Genomic DNA, 23,625 nt, shown 5'->3' on the forward strand with positions numbered 1-23,625 from the left:
AAGATTGACAATCTGCTAGTTTAACCGTTTCCATTGTGTATTTTTCTGGGCAGGTTATTCACATCAAACTCCTTTGACATGATCAGTGATGATGCTTTTATTGGTCTTCCACATCTAGAGTATTTGTAAGTAAAAAAAACCTTTTTTTTTTCACACGATGATTCAGAACAAATGCTCAAATTCCTACAGCTGTCTGACAAAAATATTATAACCTGTTGCAGATTCATTGAAAACAACAACATCAAGTCCATTTCAAGACATACTTTCCGGGGACTAAAGTCTTTAATTCACCTGTAAGTATGAATGTTGACATTACTTTTTTCTTTTTTTGGCGCTGGCTGGTACGGGGATCTCAACCCTTGACTTTGGTGTTGTAACACCTCACTCTAACCAACTGGGCTCACCAGTTAGCCTGCCATTACTTTTTAGGGTTGCTAATGAACAAAGCAGTTGTTACCAGACCGAGTGGGGTCAGTTTGCCCATGCACCACGGAAAACCAATCACCCAAGAACGTGTCTTTGCAGTGGAGAAAGGTTTAATCACAAGGCAGCTATTGTGAGAAGATGAGAGATTCGCATCTCAGATCTGTCTTATCTGCAATAAGAAGGATGGTACATTTACGGGGAAGCAGTTAGGGGCAGTGCAAGGCGTGGAGAATTGTGATTGGTGAAAGGCTTTGAAGGAGTCCTTCAGTGATTGTGCCAGCACAGGCCATCTGCATATTCAGAAGACGTGTGTGTGAACATGATCTGGAGGTGGAGCCCTCGCCCTCTGACTTCAAAGGTCAGATATTCGTGCAGGCTCAGTAGAGAGGTCTGCAGGCTCTGTCAGCCTAGCCCAGTTTGTTTTGGGCCAAGCTAACCTCAACAATCCTGAAAAAAAACCTTAGGCACACTGTGACTTCCATGCCAGAGGCGTTATCTGAAAGGGTGGACAGGAAGAAACAAAATGAAAGGTTAGTTATGGAAATTTACTGAAAAGACAAGCAATTTAAATTGGGAATAAACTTTAACTGAAAAGCCACTGATACACAGTTCGAACACCAGTGGTTAAAGCACCCACTCTATGGGTATCCATGAAGATTTAAGAAACTCAAATGTCTTCTCGCCATGTACACTCATCATCTCTCCCAGTCATTACTAACTATTACTATACTATTACTATATTTAACCTAAACCAACCATGATTAGAAAAACAATCTAATGCAGGGAAATTGTGTGATGGAAATAATTTTTTTATTGTCTACATCATTATTCACTTCATGAATAATTACAGGCTGATTATATACTTCAATTTGATTTTTGCTGTTTTCTTTTTCTGTACAAACCTTCACTTTATATACACTTAAACATAAGATAGCCACAGGTAATGTCTACACAGCACCTGAACAACTTCTTTATAAATAAAATATTTTAATTATTCAATGGGTGATTAGAACTACAGCAGTTGTTTTTTAAAGGGGGCAATTTTGTCTCCCAGGGAACATTTGGCAACATCTACAGACATGTTTGGTTGTCTCAGTAAGAGGATGTAACTGGCATCTAGTTGGTAGAAGGCAGGGTAGAAGACAGCCCCCCACAGCAAATAGTTGTCCAGCCTAAAATGGGATAGTCGGGGGTGGAGAAACCCTGAACAAAACGAACTGAGCAACTTGTTTCTTCTAGCCTCCCCATCCCTGCAGACACATTCACACACACACACACACACACACACACACACACACACACACACACACACAGTTTATTTTTGAGGAAACTAGAAGGGCATGAGGGGAAAAGGCAATGACATTTATTAAGTGCCTACTGTTATGTTGGTCACTGTGCTTTACATCAATTTTCATTCCATTCTCTCAATAGTCCTGCCAAATAGGTACAGTAATCCTCATGTTAGAAATGAGGAAACAGAGTCTTAGAGGGGATGTATGACTAGTGAACTGATTAGTTATGGAATTTGGAGAACATCAACTCAATAGTTGAATTGCTCTGGGTATTCATCCATTCAATGACCATTTCTTAAGTGCCTAATATGTATTTCATTAGTGTTAGATAAAGGTGCAAGAGATTTAAGTGTCATAGTTAATCTATTGACTTTAACCTGTTCCCTTACAGCATGTCATTCCCAGCTCTGTTCTTGGCCCTGACAGGGAACGAAGCAGGCAGAAATGCCTGCCCTTTGAGCTGACTTTCTAGTGTGTGCACATGGTCATTGTGCCACCTCTACCAGGACCTGTTCTCTCCTGCTGTTTGGTTTGCAGCAAGGGGGAGCTGATGACTGGATTTATTTTATAAAATCATACCCTTCAAGCCTTCAGTAGTCATTACAATAAAAACAGCATTTGCAATGCTGTTCTTCATGTCAATGATATGGTGCAAAAATGGCTGTGTACAGAATGAATGTTATACAACTTTATCACAGAGCCCAACACTGCCAAACTTCATTGTTCAGACAAAACCAAAGAAAAGTATCAAATATATGGAAGAAGAAATGGAAGTTCATGACCTTAACTTGAGATCCACTGATTCACATATATCTCATTCAACATGGCCCCTGTCCAACGTTCAGCATCATGAGGGGTGCAGGAAGGGTGTAAGACCCAGGGGTCCTCTCCAGGAACCCGCGCTATAAGCTTTGCCATGCCCAATTCATGGGGTGTATCTCCTCTCCAGCCTAAAGGCCTGGGGCTTCACTCAGGCTCCCTGCACAGAACGGAGAAAATGTCTCCCTGTCTCACCAGGAAGGAAAGAAGGAAGGAAGGGAGAAAGAAAGAGGGAAAGGAGGAAGAAATGAGAGAAGGGATAGGAGGGGAGGGGAAAAAAGAGAGGGAAGGGAAGAGGAAAAGGGAAAAGAAAAAAAATCTGTACAACGCCCCAGTGAAGAACACCCATTTTGTTTGACTGGAGTCTATTATGTCTATCAAATGAAATGGAAATTTAAATTTGGGCCATAATGAAGCCCTCTCTTTAGAAGTATGGAGACTATAAGAAGAGGAGACTGGTACAGCATGTGCTTAATATCTAAAGATGTTCAGGCTCAAGGGAATTCTGAGGGGGCAGCCTTCAAAGAGAGGCATGAATCTTACAGAGAGTGTAAGAGAAGTCCCACCTCTGTGGGCTGGTGCTGGAGGTGGAAGGAGGTGTTATAAGAGACCGAAGGTTAAGGTTGACTGAACGAATATGACCCGTAGGTCTCTTGCATCTGTATCTAACATTTATTAGGTTGACTTGTATGGCATTGCCAATATTAGACTCTTTTTTTGATCTACAAAAATGGCAGTGCCATGTGACTCATCCTAAATAGTTTCTAGGACATGACACATACTTTACAAGGAGTAGGACCCGCAAAGATGAATAAGATCTAGTCCTACCCAAGAAGATCTCAGTCTAGCCAGAGAAATTAGACAAATATTTTCTCCCTGAGTGTCTTTGTCCACAAGTTATGTTCTCCTTTCTAATTATGCTGTTCTTCAAGGTATATTTCCTTCCTTCCTTCCTTCTTTCCTTCCTTCCTTCCTTCCTTCCTTCCTTCCTTCCTTCCTTCCTTCCTTCCTTCCTTCTTTATTTCCTTTCTTCTTTCCTTTGTTCCTTTCAAGGAGAGATGGGGTAGGGAAGCTTTGAAACCCAAATATTCCTCTGCCTGCTTAGTACATCAAGTTCATTTTCCATTATTCACCACTTATAAATAAATCTGGCATTTGTTTGAGCCATTAGTTTCCTTTTTATGATTTTAGGCTTCAATGTGCACTTTTCTCCACCTCAAGTCAGTTTTTCCAAATCAAAAGCAAACACGCAAGCAGTGAGGAATTATCACCTTGCCCTCTAACCTGCACACATGCAGGAAGAGTTTACAAAGCTATTTCATATTCTTGACCTCATTATAATCTCCTGACACACTTATGAAAGAGACAGGGCAGTAGCACTGCTCTCATCGATGATGAGAACATGGGGACACACCCTGAGTTTAAGCTGCTCTCCAGTTAGTAAGTGATAAAGCCAGAAGACATCTAGTACTTTGACAAGAAGTCTAGGTCTGTCTTCACCATGTCAATTACAGCAGACCAGAAAGCTTGTATTGAACTGTCTGGATCCTTCCATGGGACATGATTTGAGGAGCAAACATGACTAGGGAAGAAAGAGAAAATCCTGAAGACAGGAGCCCTACCCTTGCTCTTAGTCTCCTGATGCAGATAGCTGGGATTGGACATATACTCTTGGATCCAGTTGGTTCCCACTCTGGCCTAACATTAAAGCTGCTCCAAGGGGCCTGCTGGAGCATTTATGTAAATTTAGTTTGTTCCCAAACATTGAACTTATCTCACCTTCCTATACAGGTATTTCAGTAGACTTATCTTCTGAAGAAACATACAGACAACTTAAAAGTGACTATATAGACCTGTCTATCAGGCAAGAGCCTCCTCACCTGCAAATTAGCTCTCAGAAAATGGAGAGAAAGTCCCTTATACTTAAGTCCCTACAAAGCCTGTCAAATCCTGGGACCCTCTCTCAATTACTTTACTTTGAATCACCGTCCTAATGTTATATGTGTTTAACTTTAATGTTTGAATAGTTTATATGTTTCAGCAAGGTTTCGATTTTTCTGATGAGCATGTATTATTTTTGTAATCAGGAAAAAATGAATAAAAAATTAGTTAATGGCCAATAACCACAAAATCTCCAAACATTTTTTATTGATTTATAGTTATACTCATGAGTTTTTTAGTAGTAATTCCCTGATAATGTCACTGTGGTTAAAGCCCAGTGGAGCCACGATTGTTTGCATGCATGTGTAAAAATATTTGGGGGGAAATTGTCATCAATCTGTATGTGTTGTGGAGTATTTAGGTGCTCAGCACTGTGGGGGTACAAAGAATGTATGTAACAGTCCCCAAAGTCAGGATGCCCATGTGTCCCCAATCACTCAGGCAGGATGTCTTCATTTTAGACATATGACATATATGTAAAGAAGTAGTGCAATGAAGCAACAAAGAGGGTGATCTCTGCCACCAGACTGCCTGGGTTCAAAAGCTGGCTTTGCCCCTTAACAGCTATAGGACCTTGGGAAGGTCATTTAGCATCAGATTACTCATGGGTAAAATGGGGGTGATGATGATAATTTAAAAATGGGGGCAGGAGATAACAAAGTATTTAGGAATACCTAGCTCCTAAGATTATTTTTCAGATTAAATGAGTCAAAATATATGCAGAGTGCTTAGAACAGAGCCTGGAATGTAGTCAGCACCACTGTGCAGGAATAAACTATAACTCACTGCCTAACCCCTATTAGTCCTGGATCAGGATTCCAGATGCTGCAGTGTACTTCTTTCCTTTAAATATTTCACACAAAACTAAAATAACTGCATTCACAGCACCACAGTTCAGTGAGACACAAACCCAAGCTGAGAACCTGCATTGCAGGGAGAGCTCTCCAGATGGCTGTGGGGGATGCTTTCTTCGCAGCAGAGTCCTGCGGCACTGAAACAAACATGCTGTCTGAGCCGGTCAGTCTGCCGTAGAGAGGAGCCTTTCTGGTGGGTTCCAGAATCATACTCAGAGGTGTTCTCAGGTAAACCATGAGACACCAACCTGTAGGGAATAGTCATCATTTCTGTCAGGAAGGAATTGTGTCTGCCTTTGAGAATGCTTGACCCTATTCAGCTACTTTCAAGGTAGTTAGATGTACAGCTGGGCAATATCCTGGGTGCTTTGAAGACTGTTTCTTAGGTAGACTGAATCAGGACCTAGATAATGGTGCTTAGTTGAAGGCACACTTTAAAGAGTCTCCATTTTGCTTTGGGGTTCTTACCATAGGGTTTGAGGCTGAGGGATGGGAGGGCACCTGGTGAGGGCAGGGGGAGGCGATGGTCATTCACAGGGTCTTGCACTTCCTCCCTAACTCAGTGTCTTGGCACAAGGGGCCTGAGAGACGCATCCTTCGCTCTTTGTCTAGTCATCCACTCCAGCCTGCCTCATTCATTCATTCATCTAAAAGTATCTACTGAGGCCTTACTTTGTGCTGGGCACTGTGCTAGCACTGGGGATATAGTGGGGAATAAACCACCTTCCCACTGCTCACTGCAGAATCGTCCTAGAAAAAAATTAACATCGATGACCTGTTTTCTCAAATCCCTCATTGCCCTGTCTTCACACCTCTCTCAATCAGCTCCGCCCCATCCCAGTCAGGTATTCCAGTGCGCTCCCCACCCCTCAAATAACCTCTCCTAGTGTTGTCTGATTATTATTAAAGATGAAGCCACAAGCCTTTCACAGTGAAAGTATAAAGATGTGATGTAAGAGCAAGAACAGAACTTGGAGATCCTTCTGACCGAGCGATCACTCACTTTATAGAAAAGGAAAGAGCCAAAGCTCAAATCCAGATATCCCAGCCCGTGCCATTTCTACTGTGCTCTGCAGCTGAGTTCAGGGAGCCCTGAAAGCAAGTCTGACAGGCTTGGGCCAATTAGAAGCCTGATCCTCCTTAAATCAGACCATGAAAAAAGTCTTTTTCCTGACAGTTCTGGGGGCTGCCTCTGACTCCTGCCTCTCTCTCCCTTTCCTTCCAGCTTTTCCTCCTCTTATCCTTAATAGCACTTGTACTTATCTCTAAAATCCAGCATTGATTTGACCCTGGCCCTTGCCAGCATATCTCAAACAGACCTTTGAAGAAGAAGGAGATCCTCCACACAAACTCAGAGTTACACCCTCTCATGCCATCACATGAGACCAGGACCAGTCACATGGGCTCTGTATTAATGACTGGAAGAAAATATGACTAAATCTTAAACAGTGATTTCTTCTGCCAGAATGATTGTTATTTTTCTCCTTAAATAATTTTTGCACTTTGCAAATTTTCTTGAAGTGAAGAAATAATTATTACCTATGTGTATATATAGGTATGCATGTAGTGTGTGCATATATGTGTCCATGGAAAGAGTCATATTACCTTTTAATTCTATTTTTCTATGAACTTTTTGAAGTACCCTCATGTGTGTGTGTGTGTGTGTGTGCATCAGCAAACGTAAAAGATGGCACATTTAAGAATACCAAGGCATAGAATTCTCTCTATTAAGAGAAGCAGGGAGAATAGATGATCTCAGCCTCCTGAATTGAGCATTTCAAACTATTTAATTTAGATATTAAATATCACTATTTTTGATAACAACAGCAAAGAAAAATATCACTTTTGTGGTCTTGACACACATAAGGCTTAAAAATACACCTGCATATACAGAGTTTTTTCTAGAATCCATTGCAAATGTGTGTACAAAAATATTAATACTAATATTAATATTAGCAATGCGTGTTAATTCTCACAACAAATGAAATCGGTATTCTTTACTTAGTTTTGCAGATGTCAAAACAGAATCCTAGAGCTGTTAAATTAAGTTGGCTAATGCACACTCCTGAGAATCATGAAGTTCAGCTTTGATCCCTAGTCTACTTGAGATGAAGCCAGCACCTAAACCACTACACCGCACTAAGGGATGCAGGGAATAGGGCTAAGACCAGTTTTACAAATTTATGTAGCACTCTTCCAACCAGGGCTTCTATGCAGGAAAATAATAATGTTAAATTGCTGCTCTGTGGAGCTGGGAGTGAGGTGGAGGGGGGGAGGAAACTGAGAAAATTTAATCCAGGTATTTTGCTTTTGGTGGCAAAAGTCAATGCAGAGGTGGAATCTGAAGAATCAAATAATCCTAACATTGACCCTAACCTTAACCCATAAAGTGCTATCTCAATATCTCTAGCTGTTTAAACAACCTAGTGGGCGTCAGATCTCATTTCATTCACCCTTTTGTATAGCAACCAAATTCTGGGCAGGCTTCAGGGAACATCACAGGAGTTGCCTCATTTTTCTTCCTGGTCACCCTGGCCCCCATGTCCTCAGCAGCTGTCCCCTGCAGAGAATCCCACCTAAGCTCTTAGATGCGCATGACTCCAGGCCCTCCTCACGGCTGGCTTTCAGCCGGCACAGGGAACCCACAGTCATGGCACCCAGCCTGGGCTGACTGTAGTCTCAAACTTCCCCAGTGGGTGAGGGCCCACAACTGTGTGGGAAATTTGTAGGAAACAAGGCAGCTCCATCCTGCAGGAGGTATCATGAAAGATGTTTGCACAATCTGACCTATCAGGCACTTGAGTGGTGACCACGACAGTTATTCCCACTCTAGCCCTGTTGCTTTGGAACTTGATAAATGCAGCCAAATGGGTGATTTAGAATGACTGAATCCTCACTGGACAGAACCATATATATATATACACAAAGCAATGGCGTCCTTTTAAAAAGTCAACTTCATTCTTTGTTTCTTCTGATTATGAAATAATAAGACATGCTTGGTGATAAAAACTCTCACAATCCACACATTTATATAGCAAAAGTGAAAGTTCCAGGACCCCTACACCAAGATGTAACCTCAATCAACAGTTTTTGTGTGTCCTTATAGAGCTTTCTTTCTGCATTTAGAGACATATATCCTCTCTCCTCCAGGGGATTACACTCTGCACACTATTTGCCACATTTCTTTTTCCACTTAGGCATCACTTCATGTTAATCATAGAGATCTACCTCATTTATAAAAATCTCCTACAGAATATTCCCTGTTAAGTGTGAGCCATCATTTATTTACGCGATCCCGTATTAATGGCCATGCAGGTTGTTTCCAATTCTTTGCTGCTATAGACAACGCTAACTCAAATATTTCCCCACTTGTCAACTGAGATGCTAACTTACAATTTCTCTTCACTTGGGAACTGGTAAAAACTCTTAACTGGCCACAATAAAGATATAGTTCCTTCTGGGTGGGGCCATTTCATATTTCTCTTCTTACCTCTGCAGGTTCTGCTGATCTCTTCCATGTGTCTGATACATGCTTCACCCCATACCAGTCAGCCAGCACTAGAAGGTTGCTTTATCTCAGGACCTGTTACATTTTTGGCAGAATAATTCCCAGGCTCAGTCAGCATTGCTTTCCTAAGTCATTCTCTGCCCAAATCCCTCTGTATGTTTTCTTTTTATCCAAATGTAACCTGGTGTCACTGGAGCCTCCCAGAGACTTAGGGAAGCTGTCTCAACTCCAGTTCCTGGGTCTTGGGCATCTGGAAGCCTCACAGTCTTTTCTGAGTCTTGCTTTCTCTTGCTTCTGCTTCTTTTAAGAGTCCTGGCACCATTCTCATGCTTACTGCTCTCCAAACCTGAACATGAAGCTCCATCCTGTCACCTTTAAAAGTGGTCCATTGTGAGTCAGTTTTCCATTGAATTGGTGGCAGAACAGAGAAGGGGTGGCTTTGGGTGCGTAAATCCATCCACCATTTCTCCCTCTGGTGCCCTCCTGCTGTCCTGCCTCTCCACCCTCTGGTTCCCAGAGTGAAAGCCACCCTGTCACAGTCCTTGGGAATCGGAATGCCTCATTCCACAGCTCTCAGCCCAGCCCGCCTTTCTCAGCATCATTTTCCAGTCTGATGAATTAAAAGTCTGCCATCTTGACATGCAAAAATACCATCTTTCTATCCCAGAATTCCCATAGCTCCAAGTCTGTGTCTCTAACTTTCACCAGCTGCTTCTGTGGTTAGACTTCACCTTGGGTATATGAGGTCTAGAGTTCTACTCCTTTGGGCAGGAAGCGAAACTTCCAGATTCACCCATTATTTAAAAGAATCCCCCTTGGACAGTAACACAAACATGGTGCCTCTTCCTGTGTAACCACATTGGTAACAGTAATTCAGGATTTGACTGTTTAGTTATTTCATGCCCACTGTCTTGTGACCCAGTAACCTCTAAACTTGTGCCCTGCAGTTAGTTGGAGTTTATGCTGGTTTCTCAGGGAGAGACATCCACTTAGGAGAAGTTAGCATGATAAGTTTAAGACACGCTGTGCAGGAAAATAAATTGAGATGCAAAATTTGGGAGTGACTGTGAACTGATCCATGACATCAGGAAATCTCTTCACTCAAACACTAGTCAGTAAGATGAATTATGGAGACATTCTCTTGAATAGTCTTCGTGAGCAGCATTATATTAATGTTGCTATATGTGAACAGTCATGACAGTACATTCATATGGTCAGTTTCTAAGTGTTTCTTGAACAATATACACGCAGAAGCACTTCCTCTCCTCCCCACCTCCCAGCTACTCTTTATTGAGGATGACAAACACCATCTTTGGTTATTTTATTTTCTATTTCCAACAATCTTATGAGATAAGATATTATTATCTCAACTTAAAATGAAAAAACTGAGCTCTGGAAAAGATACATAACTAAAGTCACACAGCCAGTGAGTGGTGGGGTCAGGATTCAATCTAGCTCAGAATGACTCCAAAGTTGTGGCCATTCATTACAAAATTGACAGTCACTGAGGCTGAAACTTTCTGATTCACTTCCCACTCTTATGTTCTGAGGCTCATTGAAAAAAGTTTTCCAATCTAGTAGTAACTTCGAAAACCCAGAAAAACAACATAACTAACTTTAAAATAGGTTCTAAAAATCTTGAATGTTTGCACTTGTGAAATCTCATATTTAATTAGAGAACGTGGATGACATAGAAAAATTTTGAGAATGTTTTAAAGGGAAGCAGAAAGAATTTTCAAAGACTTTGGAGGCCAACAGCATAGGCTCCTTTGTTTTAGTTTTTGTTTCTTATGTCTATTGTGAAAAAAAAGAAAAACGTAAGAAAAGTATATAGCATGTATATGTATGGTGCTAGTTACAAATAGAAAATTACAGTACCTGGTGCTCTGCCCTGATTATACAGCATCCATTCTTTATTATGCTTACATTTCTGTAATATAGACACATTTCCCTTTCCTTGACACGGTCGAGACCATTTCCTACTCATTAACCTGGATTAGAATCATTCTAATGATTCATGGAAGAACAAATAGAAAGAGAAAGAGAAAATAATTCCTGTGATAAAAGGGCAAAAACCGGAAGAAGATGAGAGAAGGAGATGATGAAAGAGGATGGATGGATGAGTGTTTGTGTGAAAGCTTTTTTCTGAGGTGGAGTGAATGGAGCTAAAAGAGAAAAAAACAGAAAAAGGCCGTAGACTTTGGAAAGAAGAAAGGATGTGCTGCTGGTGAAGGGATGGCGCTGTTGGTACTATGGGTTGGAGTTTTAGCTGTTCTCTGGAGCACGTGAGGAGGAGGAAGGGAGCAGAAGGGGCAGCCCACGTGTGAGGGGAGGGGACATTCGGGGAGGGACACTATCACCAATTTGAGAGACATCCCCTAGACTGAAGGACTGTGAGTGAGTATCTCATATTCTGTTCTAAGTAGAAAGATCAATGCCCAGACACTGTTTTATTGCTGGTTTGTTGTTATTGTTTACTAACATAAAGTGTTGCATAAATACTGAGTGGGTGTTGAAGCACAGAAGTCAGGAATTAAAAATACAAGAGCAGGAATCTGAGTAGTATCTTGGGAGAAAAAGAGTGCTGCAAGTAATTCAGTAGACTGGAAATGTCAAAAGGGTCTCATCGCTAAGCTTTCTCATTAAATGCATTTATTTAATTGATCATTACAGTCTACATCACTTTTTTGTTATTTATTTTTTAAAATTTTCTTCCAGGAGCCTCGCAAACAACAATCTCCAGACACTCCCAAAAGATATTTTCAAAGGCCTGGATTCTTTAACAAATGTGTAAGAGGACCTAAGAAATCACTGATTATTATTAATTAATTAACAAGGAAGCCTGGTATTGATGATTATAATTTTTGATTGGCTTTAAAATTAAATTTGCATTTTTTACTTTAAATTTTTAATTGGCCTAGATTTTAAACTTACATGAACTAACGTTTGAGTCTTCTATGGTATTTACCATTGAAATTCTGAATACATAGTACCCAGGCATTCCTTTGACAAAGTGTGTGCCTGTATGGGAGGGACTGATGATAAGGGATTTGGAGCGGGTAGGAAGAGGATGCCCAGATAGAAATTTCACGATCCCTTTTTTCTCATGAAGTCCAGGAAATGGGGCCACAATGGAAAAACATAAAGGAGTCTGGGAATCTGACAGAGTAAAGATGAAAGGTTACACCCATGGGCTGGTCAGTCAACAGAGAAATGGAGCAGAAAGTAGGGGAAGGGACAAAAGTTTGCCTTTTCTCTCATTAGACTGAACAACAACTCTAGGTTTAATCCCCAGGAATTTGGCTTAAGCCCCAGGAAGGGAATGAACTTAATTACTTTTGACCCTTTTTCAAACAAAAGAGCTTTCAAACTTTGACTTTTAAGCCTCAGAGTGAAAGATCTTTGCAAGGAATTTGTGTATTTTGCTGTAAGCAAAGCAAGTAATATATGTCTAACCCTCTTGAAAGCAGTTCAGCTTAATCGTCTTCCAGAACATTAGGACATTAGAAATATATTTAAATATGGTAAGGTAGAATACAGGAACAAATGAAAGGACATAAGAAAACAAAAGATTTTTTGTTAGTCAGGTATTTTGCTATAAAATATACATTCAAAACAACTTTTTTCCAATAACACACAAACAAAATCTGTCAAATATAAGCCCAGTATTTAACTTCAAATCAGTAAGCAAATGGTAAACTTTCTTTGTTCCTTACAGTATTCCCCCCGCCCTTCCTCCATGCTTGTTAGCCCAATTCCTGAATCAGGACACTTCCGAGAGCGTCCTGGACAGACCGCGGTTATCCGCTCTGGTTTACAGTGGCCCTGCCAGGTTGGCACTCATTGTTCTGGATCAGAGTGCTCTGGGGAGATGAGGTCAGTTCTGGGAACGCCTTGGAAGTCAGGTGATGCTCCATGGCAGACGTGGCATGGAGCACACTGGGGGCCCTTTAGCCCATCCTTGTGTCAGTCTGTACCCCAACACTAGTAAAAACAAAACCAAACAAACAAACAGAACTGTTGAAATCAGCTCGGTGTCTCTACGGAATCCCATACGGATTTGTCCTCTAGGGCCTACTCTGATATGCCGAAATCAAGAATTTTCTTAGAAGGATCTATGCCAACATGGCTTTTAGTGGATTTCTTGGTTTTCTTGATGGTGTCCCCTGAAAAACATTTTTAAGTGCTTAAGCATTTAAAAATTATTTATGTGCTATGAGAAGAGAAGGCAGCACCTATCTTAGGAAGTCTGTGTCAGCAGAAAAGGAGATGGGATTCCTGAACAGAAGCAATGCAAATAAACAAGAACTTGGTGAGTTGGGGTCATCTGTGGAAATTTGAACTATCTGTCCTGTATAGTTTATTACAGGCATGAGCTAGTGTATGTCTGCATTAACTCTGCTATGTCGAAGTCGTTTCCTATTAAACCTGAATTTGTAGACCACAGAAGAGGATCAGGATTAATTATGTCTGTGAGGAAGAAAAAAAGCAAATAGCTCACTCAATTTAATTAAATACAATACAATAATCACTGCACTCTATCCTCTAGACCTGTGCTGTCCAGTGTGGTAGCTATTAGACACTGTGGTCACTGAGCACTTGAAATGAGTTCCTAGTGCAACTGAGGAACTGAATTTTAAATTTTAATTTTTAAAAAATTAAATTTAAATTTAAAAACTGATTCTCAGCTCAATTATTGAAAAACTTTTAATTAGGTTTGTAACAACTTGGGTGTATGGATCTATTTTTCAACTAAAAGTTTATGAAATCTAAATAGAGATCATATATTTCTGATGAAAATTTAGTATCTGAATTGAGACATACTGTAAATATAATAAACTGGGCCTCAAAGACAGTATAAAAAAGAATGTAAAATACCTCATAATATTTATATTAACTACACATCAAAATAATATTTTGAGAATGTATTGGTGTGAATAAAATACACTATTAAAATTAATTATGTCTCTTTCTTTTTACTTTTTTTAATGTGGCTATAGAAAATTTTAAATTACTTATGTGGCTCACATGTTATTTCTATTGACAGCACAGCTCTAGACTGAGCCACCTTAAGTTATGAGGTTCCATCGACCGGGGTGGCCTTCAAGGGTGCACTGTGGTAACTCTCCAAGCCCAAACTGAACAGTCAGTCAGGTTCAAAGCAGATTGTGGGGCATGATGCGAAACCAGGGATTAATTGCCAAAATAGAAGCCATGCTTGTGTAGGTAGGGCCCTTGTCCAAAAAAAAGCAGCTAAGTTTGTTTTTCAGGGACCTGAGGGGGAATTCATTTAATTGTGACTGTAAACTGAAGTGGCTGGTGGAATGGCTCGGCCACACCAATGCGACTGTCGAAGACATCTACTGCGAAGGCCCCCCAGAATACAAGAAGCGCAAAATCAATAGTCTGTCCTCCAAGGATTTTGATTGCATCATTACAGGTAATGTACTCAAAATTATTCCACCTCATAAAATTAAAATAATGGCTAAATTTTTTGCATGTACAGGAACTGATATTTTTTATATCTTAGAAACCAACTGAACAATTTAGTTTTTTAAAAATTATGAACCATTAAAACCTCATGTGTTTAAATTAAGAAAAGTTGCCATTTTACTATTTTTCTAACATAAACACATTTCTTATGAATATTTGAGATCTAGCCAAGGGAAGAGGTATCAGCTCACAATTACTCATCATTTTCTATTTTTGCAGAATTTGCAAAGTCTCAAGACCTGCCTTATCAATCACTGTCCATAGACACTTTTTCTTATATGAATGATGAGTATGTGGTCATCGCTCAGCCTTTTACTGGAAAATGCATTTTCCTTGAATGGGACCATGTCGAAAAGACCTTCCGGAATTACGACAACATTACAGGTATGAAAAGCCTAGTGACATTTTGAGCAGGAAGCTAAACTCCTTCAGCCAAGGTTAATAGGAAGAGATGAGTTGTATGCGGAAATGCTTTGAGCAGACTTAGAGCCATTCAATTCCCAACTCTACTATTTCCTAAATAACCTGGTATTGTTCTCTAAGTCTTAATTTTCTCACGTGTAAAATGAGAATAATACCTAGCCTACAGGGTTGTTAATAAGATAATGTAATCATGTGTTCAAGAAACTTAGCATAGGACCTAGCATAGTAAATACACAATAAAAGCTGGATTATTTTTCTTCAAAGAAAAAGTATTAGACCAGGCATCATGAGTTCTAATCCAGGTTCTGCCACAATCCAGCTGGCCAAGCCACTCACCCTCACCGGACCCTCTTTTTTCTCAAATATAAAATAGGGGGATTATTTTAGATCAACAAGTCTCAAACTTTGTTATACAAACATTTCTTCTACAAAATGTTAATGTATACCTTGAAACATAAAGGGTTTTGTGGTCCAGTAAATCTGTGACAATATCTCCCTCATGGAGATTAATAATATATACATTAGAGGCTCTGAGAAGTCCCGCAGTAAGGAATTTTTCACACTTAATTTGGCCATGGAATCCAATTTTTTTTTTCCATGAAAACTTCTACTCAGGTGATTGCTTAAGTTTGTTCCCCACTTCAACAATTTTTAAAATTATGAGTCATAAATTAGAATGGGGTACTCTCTCTGATGTGTTTACACCAGGTTTAGCTTCTCTCACACCTTTAAATCTGTTCCTACGAGCGCTCAAACCTCCCCATAAAAGGTCGCACATTAGATAAGGCTTGGAGGATTATAATTAGATTTTGCTGGTGGCCATCAGCTCCACTGCTCAAAGGAGCAAGACAGATCTGGAGCATGCTTGAGACTGCGGTTGCTCAGATACAGGGATCCCCTCCAAACCGAGACCGTCTTTCTTCCTCAAGGAAGAAGTCTGTGCTTCCCTTCCTCCCTAAGCACCCCCACCCCCACCCCACCCACCTCCGCTAAGTTTTCCAGTGGACTGCAGCAGGGTTTCGTGCAGTCTAAACCAGGTTCTTCTTACCTGTATACAGTCTGACAATTGCTTTGGATGGATCTTTAGATGAGCACTTAAAAGAGATATGAATCACACACTTGCAGACCTTCAGAGGACACCCCAGAGCTCATTTTACCTAAGATGATGTCTTAGTCCCTTCCTGCTGCTGTAAGAAAAATACCTTAGATTCGGTAATCTATAAACAGCAGAAATTAATTTTTCACAGTTCTGGAGACTGGGAAGTACAAGATCCAGGCACCTGCAGATTTAGTATTTGGTGAGGGCTCATGCTCTGCTTCAAACATGGCACCTTCTTTTCTTTACATGACAGAAAGGCAAAAAAGGACCAAAAAGACTCCCTCAAACCCTTTTGTAAGGGCACTAATCACCACCTAAAGGCCCTACCTGTTAATACTATTGCACTGGGGATTAAGTTACAACGTCAGCTTTAGAGAGAGACAAACTTTTAAACCATAGCTGATGACAAATATATGTCATATGTGGTCACTCTCCCCTGCCTCATCCCAGACAGACACTGCTGATCTGTTGTGGTGCTTTTCCTTGCAGAGTGCAGACATGGCCACAGAATCCTTCTCAGCACAGTTCTTGAAGCAGACCCGATCAATCAATCGATCAGTATCGGTATATATCTTGATCTAGTGGTCATCCTGATCTAGTCTAAACCCTCATTATGCAGAAGAGAAAAACTGAACCCCAGAGAAGTTAAGTGATTTTTCTAAGTTCACACAATCGGTTTAGTCCTGGAAAGAGTCACAAATAAAATAATTTTGCCTATGGATGAAGCCAAATAGGAGAAAGTGTTAATGTGGAACTTTTTGCCCCACAACCCCTAGAGCTGCAGTCAGAAGAGGCCTGGGGCCCAGATTTACCTTGCCTGTCTTTGGATTTCCTACAGCCAAGCTTCCTGTAGGAGATCAGAATCTATTGATAAATGTCATATTTTTTCCACAAGGATACAAGCTAGGCCACTGACAGATCCCATATTATTTTCCAAGACTTCCCAATATAACTTTTAGGATCATTGCCATGGCTGTACCCCTCCTCCAGTTTTCTCAAAGATTCCTCTTGCGTCTCTTCTCTCCTGCCACCAGTGACCTAAAACTTCAGAAAAGTGTTAAGTGGCATCTCTTCCCTTCATCGGAGGAAGCTGAAGTTATTCTAGAGCAGGAAGCAGTTCACATTTAGAGCAAACCAATTACAGGTAGAGCGGTGGGCTGCCCAGACCACAGCTCTAGCCTTCGTAGGGTGGTTCTAGAACCTTGTGGGATCTTCACCCAAGGTGGAAGCCCCGGAACAGCTAACCTCCCCTCTGCTTGAGACACTGGTAGGCCTGGCTTTGAATCCCAACTCTGCCTTCTGCTAGCAGGACTTAGCCTCCCTGAGCTTCAGTTGGCTCATCTGGAAAAGGGAGGATAATCATATTTGCCTCTTTAGATTGTTGGGAAAATTTAATGAGGTGATTTGACAGAGCACATAGTAGGTGCTTAATAAATGGTAGTTGTTGCTAGAATTACTATGATTAACTCACAGTGTGTCAAGGAAAGTAGTCCTTTCTTTCTGCAAGAAGTGAGAGGAGAGAACTCAGGCTGTAGCTGTGTGTCCTGAACATCTACAGCAATTCAGAGGTGACAAAATGACTCACTTGTAAGTAAGGAGGCCCCATCAGGCACAAAAACCAGAACTTCATGACACTACTGCCACTGGGCCTTGGAGCTTGGCCTTGCCTAATCAAAACAAGGAGATCTCTTGTTTCAGGCAGATTTTGGTGGAAGTTGTGTGGCCCCAGCCTGCATGTTTACAAGCTCCAGAAGAGGATGGCCATACAACTAATGTCTCATTTGTCTTTTCCCAGGCACGTCCACTGTAGTGTGCAAGCCTATAGTCATTGACACTCAGCTCTATGTTATCGTGGCCCAGCTGTTTGGTGGCTCTCACATCTATAAGCGGGACAGTTTCACAAATAAATTCATAAAAATCCAGGATATTGAAATTCTCAAAATCCGAAAACCCAATGACATTGAAACATTCAAGATTGAAAACAACTGGTACTTTGTTGTTGCTGACAGTTCAAAGGCCGGGTTTACTACCATTTACAAATGGAACGGAAATGGATTCTACTCCCATCAATCCTTACATGCATGGTATAGGGACACTGATGTAGAATATCTAGAAATAGCCAGAACACCTCTGACTCTCAGAACGCCTCATTTAATCCTGTCCAGTAGTTCCCAGCGTCCTGTAATTTATCAGTGGAACAAAGCAACGCAATTATTCACTAACCAAACTGACATTCCTAACATGGAGGATGTGTATGCAGTAAAGCACTTCTCAGTGAAAGGGGACGTGTACATTTGCTTGACAAGATTCATTGGTGATTCCAAAGTCATGAAATGGGGAGGCGCCTCATTCCAGGATATCCAGAGGATGCCATCTCGAGGATCTATGGTGTTCCAGCCTCTTCAGATAAATAATTACCAATATGCAATTCTTGGAAGTGATTACTCCTTTACTCAAGTGTATAACTGGGATGCAGAGAAAGCCAAATTTGTGAAATTTCAGGAATTAAACGTTCAGGCGCCAAGATCATTCACACATGTGTCTATTAACAAGCGTAATTTCCTTTTTGCTTCCAGTTTCAAGGGAAACACACAGATTTACAAACACGTTATAGTTGACTTAAGCGCATGAGACACCAAATTCTGTGGCTGCCATCAGAAACTTTCTACAGTACATGACCCGGATGAACTCAATGCATGATGACTCTTCTTATCACACTTGCAGATGAATGCCTTTCAAACATCGAGACTGCTAGAACCAGGCACTACCAGTATCTCCATCCTTAACTGTCCAGTCCAGTGGTGTGGAAAGTTACCTTTTATAAGACAAAATTTAATTCCGTAACTGTTCTTTGCAGTGAAGATGTGTAAATAAGCGTTCAATGGTATCTGTTACTCCAAAAAGAAATATTAATATGTACTTTTCCATTTATTTATTCATGTGTTCAGAAACAACTGCCAAATAAAATGTTTACATTTTCTTTCATAACCCAAAGGTAATTATTTATGGGAGTTACTTTATTCTTGATGGTATGTCAAGGAAATGGTTTTATGCAATAGGGTTATATTTGGATTGAGGACTTATGGTGTGAATAATGAATGAAAATAGAACCCTGATATTATTACCCATAATCTATTAACAGGTTTATCAGTGACTGTATCAGCTGATTTTGAACATTCAAAGGTGTTTCCAAAGGTCATGGGTTTTAGGGACACTTTAAAGTTTAATGGTGACAAATTAAAAGAAGAGTAGAGAAATTTGCCTATTACAAGAAGACTAATTTGAAGTAAAGAACAGGAAGACCCATCTTTTCCTGTCTGATAGCCCCAGCTAAAAGCATCACTCAGACAACTTATTGGAGAAATTAAAATCAAGATATAGAGTTTAAAAACCGCTATTCCAGGACTTTCTAAATATCTGACTCTAGAATCATCCGACAGCTGGTAGAGATTGCAGCCTTATAGCACTTACCTCTAATGTAACTGCCATGAAGGCCTCTTAATCTGATCACGGATGCTTCGATTCCAGAAACCAATTCTGGTATTATCGACATGCTGCAGAGTGCCCAGAAGGCTCATATTTGATTTTCTAAATTCCTGCTCCTGGATCACACGGGTTGTTAGCACCTAGCACAATGCCTGTGATGTAGTAGGCTCTCTATAAAAAATGCTTTTGAAGAAGCACATGTGTCTTCCAGTTATAATATGATAATAAACTTTATATTATTTATTAGTAATAAATAATAATAACCTTTATAATAATAAACCTATTCAGTAGGTATTTATCGAGTACCTGTTAAGAATGGGGTATTGTTCCCGGGAGAGAGGGACAGTGGGGAAAAGTAGGGCACGGTCCTTGCCCTCTGGGACCTTAGAAGACTAATCGAGGGGTTAGAACACAAAAACCTACAGGGCAAGCAGGGGGTGCCAAGTATCTTCTGAACATTCCAGATCATAAATATTACGGAGTATCAAGGATGACTTCTGGGAAGACACAGTCCCTGTTGAAGATGTGATTTCAAAAGGGGATTGTGGCAGAGAAGATATTCCTGGCATGAACTGCTTCCATCTGCTGCCTTGTCCTGCTCATTTGTCCCCAGACTCTTTTGCCCTGCGACTGGGCGGGGGCGGGCAGACAGCAGTCCCTCTGCCCAGCACACATATGGCAGACTGGAGGCATCAAAGATACACACAATAGTTACATCATCCCTGGGCAGTTATGCACAGGAACCAGATTCCTTTTCCCACATAGGAAAGATATGAACTCTGACATCAGGGTATGGGGAGAAGAATATTTACACACTCCCATCCTGCACACAGGGAGAACTGGACTTTGAATGTCTTCTACTTTTTTCAGTTTCCTTTTCCTATAAGCAGCATCATATGCTGTCGGAGAGCACCTATTTTTGTATAGACTGGGCTTAAGTCCAGCTCTGCCATGTACTGGCTTTATCCACAGGCAACTTACTTAACACCTCTGAGCCTCAGTTTCTTTATCTGTAAAGAGGGACAATAGTACCTACTTCCAGGGACAATAGAAAAATTAAATGAGGTAGTACAGGTTGTATTTTTCAAACCATATCTCCCATCCCACATGCTCTGTGAGAACCATGTCCCCACCCCATCAAGAAGTGGCACCTAATTCACCTGTTCTTAAATATGAATGGGTTTGTGACTTGCTTGTAATAGAATGTGGTGAAAATAATACCATTTGATTTCTAAGGCTAGGTTATAAAAACGATGGGGCTTCTGCCTTGTAAACCGGGACACTTGCTTTTGGAGCCCTGAGCAGCCACCTAAGAAGTCCTGCTAGCCCGAGGCCACCATTTTGTGATGAAGTCCAGCCCCACAGAGAAACCACATGAAGGTGCTTTGGTCAACAGCCCCAACTGAGGTCCCAGACAACAGGCATCATCAACCACCAGGCCTTTGAGGGAAGGTATCTCCGGGTGATTCCAGCCCCCAGCTGTCCAGCCACTGCCAGACATCAGATCTTCCCCACTGAGGACCCGGACGTCATGGAGCAGAGACAAGCCATCCCCACAGTGTCTTGTCCAAATCTCTGACCCACAGACTCTACGAGCATAATAAAATAGTTGTTTTAAGCAGCTAAGTTTTGGGGTGGTTTGTTACACAACAGCAGTAAAGTGCTTAACACTATCTGGCACACAAGAGCACCCACCAAGCAATAATTATTGCTGACAGTCTCCGCACACAGAATATGACATACTTTAGGGTCATGCTATACCTTCTTGTCTTAATGGAATTCACTGTTATTTCACTTTTAAAGAGTAGCTGCTTCTTTTTTAAAAAAAATATGTTATTGGCAATCTGACTCTGTGCCAGGCACTGTGTTGAGTTCAGGGATGCAGAGATTAAAGACCTAGATTCTGCCCTGTTTGTTTCCAGAGAGCATTGACCACTGAAGTTAGCAAACCGACTCTCTGACTTACCTTAAGGCCTGAGACCCAGAGGCGCTCAGTGAGCTGGCCGAGTTAGGGCAATCACCCAGGCTTCCTGATACTCAGCCCAGTCCTCTCTCCATCGCGTGGTGCTACCTCTCAGAAACTCACTTTCCAGTCCAAACCTGGCATGGTAGATGGGGAGAGAGGTGACGTGTGGGAAGGCAGACTGAGAAAATAAATTCAAGAAAGACTGAGGAGAAGGATCAGCCTTCCTGAGACTTGCCCCCTCTGTGTACCTGTGTTGGGAAAATAGAATAATTTAATCAGGCCCCCTTGCCTTGGGTCTGGTTGGGGGTGGTACAGCACATGCTTTGTAAGCAAATTGTGTGTGGGGGTGGTGGAGTTAGTGCACCTGGTGGGTGTTGCGACTTGGCAGGCATCTGCCTCGGGCATCCACCATGTGGCCAAGCTCTCCAACCTATGGCTTCCAAGGACCTATTTGCTGGTTACCTAGCTCATAGACCTGCGTGTGAGGGGTCTGGTGACCCAGTCTGGCATGTGAAGGGTTTGTGACCCAGTCTGGACAACAGGCTTGAGGGGTCTGTGAGCTCCAGACCCAGCCCTAGCTTGACAGCCTGTCATCTGCCCTGTACTATATAACTCCATCCCCCTCCGGCCACAGATGATTGGACCTGGAGTGAACTCCCAATCCAAGTGTTCAGCCCAGAAGCTGGGCTGGGCTCAGCCTGAGCCAAGCTAGTTCTCTCTCCTGGGTATTCGGTATGAGGACAGCACAGGCTGGGCAAATTAGCCATGGGCACCGGATGTGTGAGGTGATGATATTAAATCAGGTCCCCTGGACACAGAAGGATGTATTGAAGGAGTGCTCTCAGGGCGCACCTGTAAGGGAGTAAGAGGAACAGTGCAGGCGGAGGAAGGCGCTGTGCAAAGACAGAGAAGTCTAGCTGCAGCCTGACCCCACAGGGAACTCAAGGGCATTCATTGTACCACCTTGAGGCAAGGAGGGTGGACTTTTCTACCCCCTCATTGACAGTAACTGGCCACAGAGTGAGATATAACCTCTCAGGCCCCTCCAGGAAGGAAGGTTCCAGTTGGCTAAGGACAGTCCTCCAGAGAAGGGTACTCATGGGAGCTGTTAACCGACACCTACGGCAACAGCAGGATGAGTGCATCAGCCTAGTGAAGGGCATCTGGCTGGGACACCAACTGCATGAGCCACAGGCCTGGTGACTGAGGAGGGGCCACCCTTATGGAGCAGCCATGACGGCCCATGTGCCAGAAAAGCAGAAGAAGACTGTCAGAAGAGTGAGAAGAGGATGACATAGACACTCAGAAAGACACAGGGAGGGAGAGAACAGAGAGAGGAGAGGAGACAAGGGAGTGAGAAAGGGCGGATGGAGGGGGAAAGAGAGCAAAGAGGACAGAGAGGCAGGGAGGGCAGGAGAGTGGAAGGAAGATCGGGAGGTGTAGGGCTCCAGGGAGGTGTGGGGCTCCAGGGAGGTGTGGGGCTCCAGGAAGGTGTGGGGCTCCAGGGAGGTGTGGGGCTCCAGGGAGGTGTAGGGCTCCAGGGAGGTGTGGGGCTCCAGGGAGGTGTGCTGCTCCAGGGAGGTGTGCTGCTCCAGGGAGGTGTGGGGCTCCAGGGAGGTGTGGGGCTCCAGGAAGGTGTGGGGCTTCAGGGAGGTGTGCTGCTCCAGGGAGGTGTGCTGCTCCAGGGAGGTGTGGGGCTCCAGGGAGGTGTGGGGCTCCAGGGAGGTGTGCTGCTCCAGGCTGAGTTATCTAAGAGCCAGCTTGAGAAGTTAGAGGACACACATTTATGAGGGAGTATTCTTGAGGTCAGGACCTGGAAAGGAGGAGAAGGAAGCAGGACTGGACAGAGGGAGAAGCTGAGCCAGGACTCAATTTCAATAAAAGCCTTAGGCAACCCTGTAGGGAGCTCCAGAGCTGAGATCTTTCTTCTCAGTTGTCCCAAGTTGCTGCAAGGGGACCAGGCCTTTATACATACCCAACCTCTATGTTAGCTAGCCATTGAATGTGGCTGTCCCTGGAAGGAAGTGCGGCCTTAGGTGAGACTATTTTTTTTAGCCAAAGCAACCCCAAAGAGGACAGACAGCTGAGGCCATTCTCCAGCAGCACTCCCAGCAGCTGGGAAAATACACATTTAATTCCTGCTGGGGACCGTGCAACACATCTGCCACAGAGGAGGAGAGGGAGCGGGAGAAAGAGAGGCAGACAGAGAGAAAGAGAGAGAGAAAGGGGGAGAAGTTGCCTTCGTTCCTAGTGGTTGTCCATTTCCCACTCCATCCCTCGTTAGATCCAGTGGTGCTCCCTGCCCTTGAATTCTTTGA

General features: G+C 42.3%; 1 protein-coding gene across 4 annotated transcripts in view; it reads left to right on the top strand.

The window, feature by feature from the left end:
* Window positions 1-23,625, top strand: part of LGI1 (leucine rich glioma inactivated 1) — a 46,676-nt gene that overhangs the window by 16,645 nt on the left and 6,406 nt on the right. Inside the window, exons 3-8 of one of the 4 annotated variants that reach the window (XM_063102330.1) lie at window positions 54-125; window positions 222-293; window positions 11,559-11,630; window positions 14,111-14,280; window positions 14,553-14,717; window positions 20,578-20,932. In XM_063102330.1, the coding sequence (XP_062958400.1) occupies window positions 54-125; window positions 222-293; window positions 11,559-11,630; window positions 14,111-14,280; window positions 14,553-14,717; window positions 20,578-20,582 (556 nt within the window). In that variant the 3' untranslated portion in view covers window positions 20,583-20,932. Of the gene's footprint in view, window positions 1-53; window positions 126-221; window positions 294-11,558; window positions 11,631-14,110; window positions 14,281-14,552; window positions 14,718-17,650; window positions 18,850-20,577; window positions 20,933-23,625 lie in introns of those variants that run through there. The other 3 variants (XM_063102326.1, XM_063102328.1, XM_063102327.1) reach the window with 3 other exon arrangements.

The sequence above is a fragment of the Cynocephalus volans genome, chromosome 7 (genome assembly GCF_027409185.1).
Source record: "Cynocephalus volans isolate mCynVol1 chromosome 7, mCynVol1.pri, whole genome shotgun sequence".
Lineage (NCBI taxonomy): Eukaryota > Metazoa > Chordata > Mammalia > Dermoptera > Cynocephalidae > Cynocephalus > Cynocephalus volans.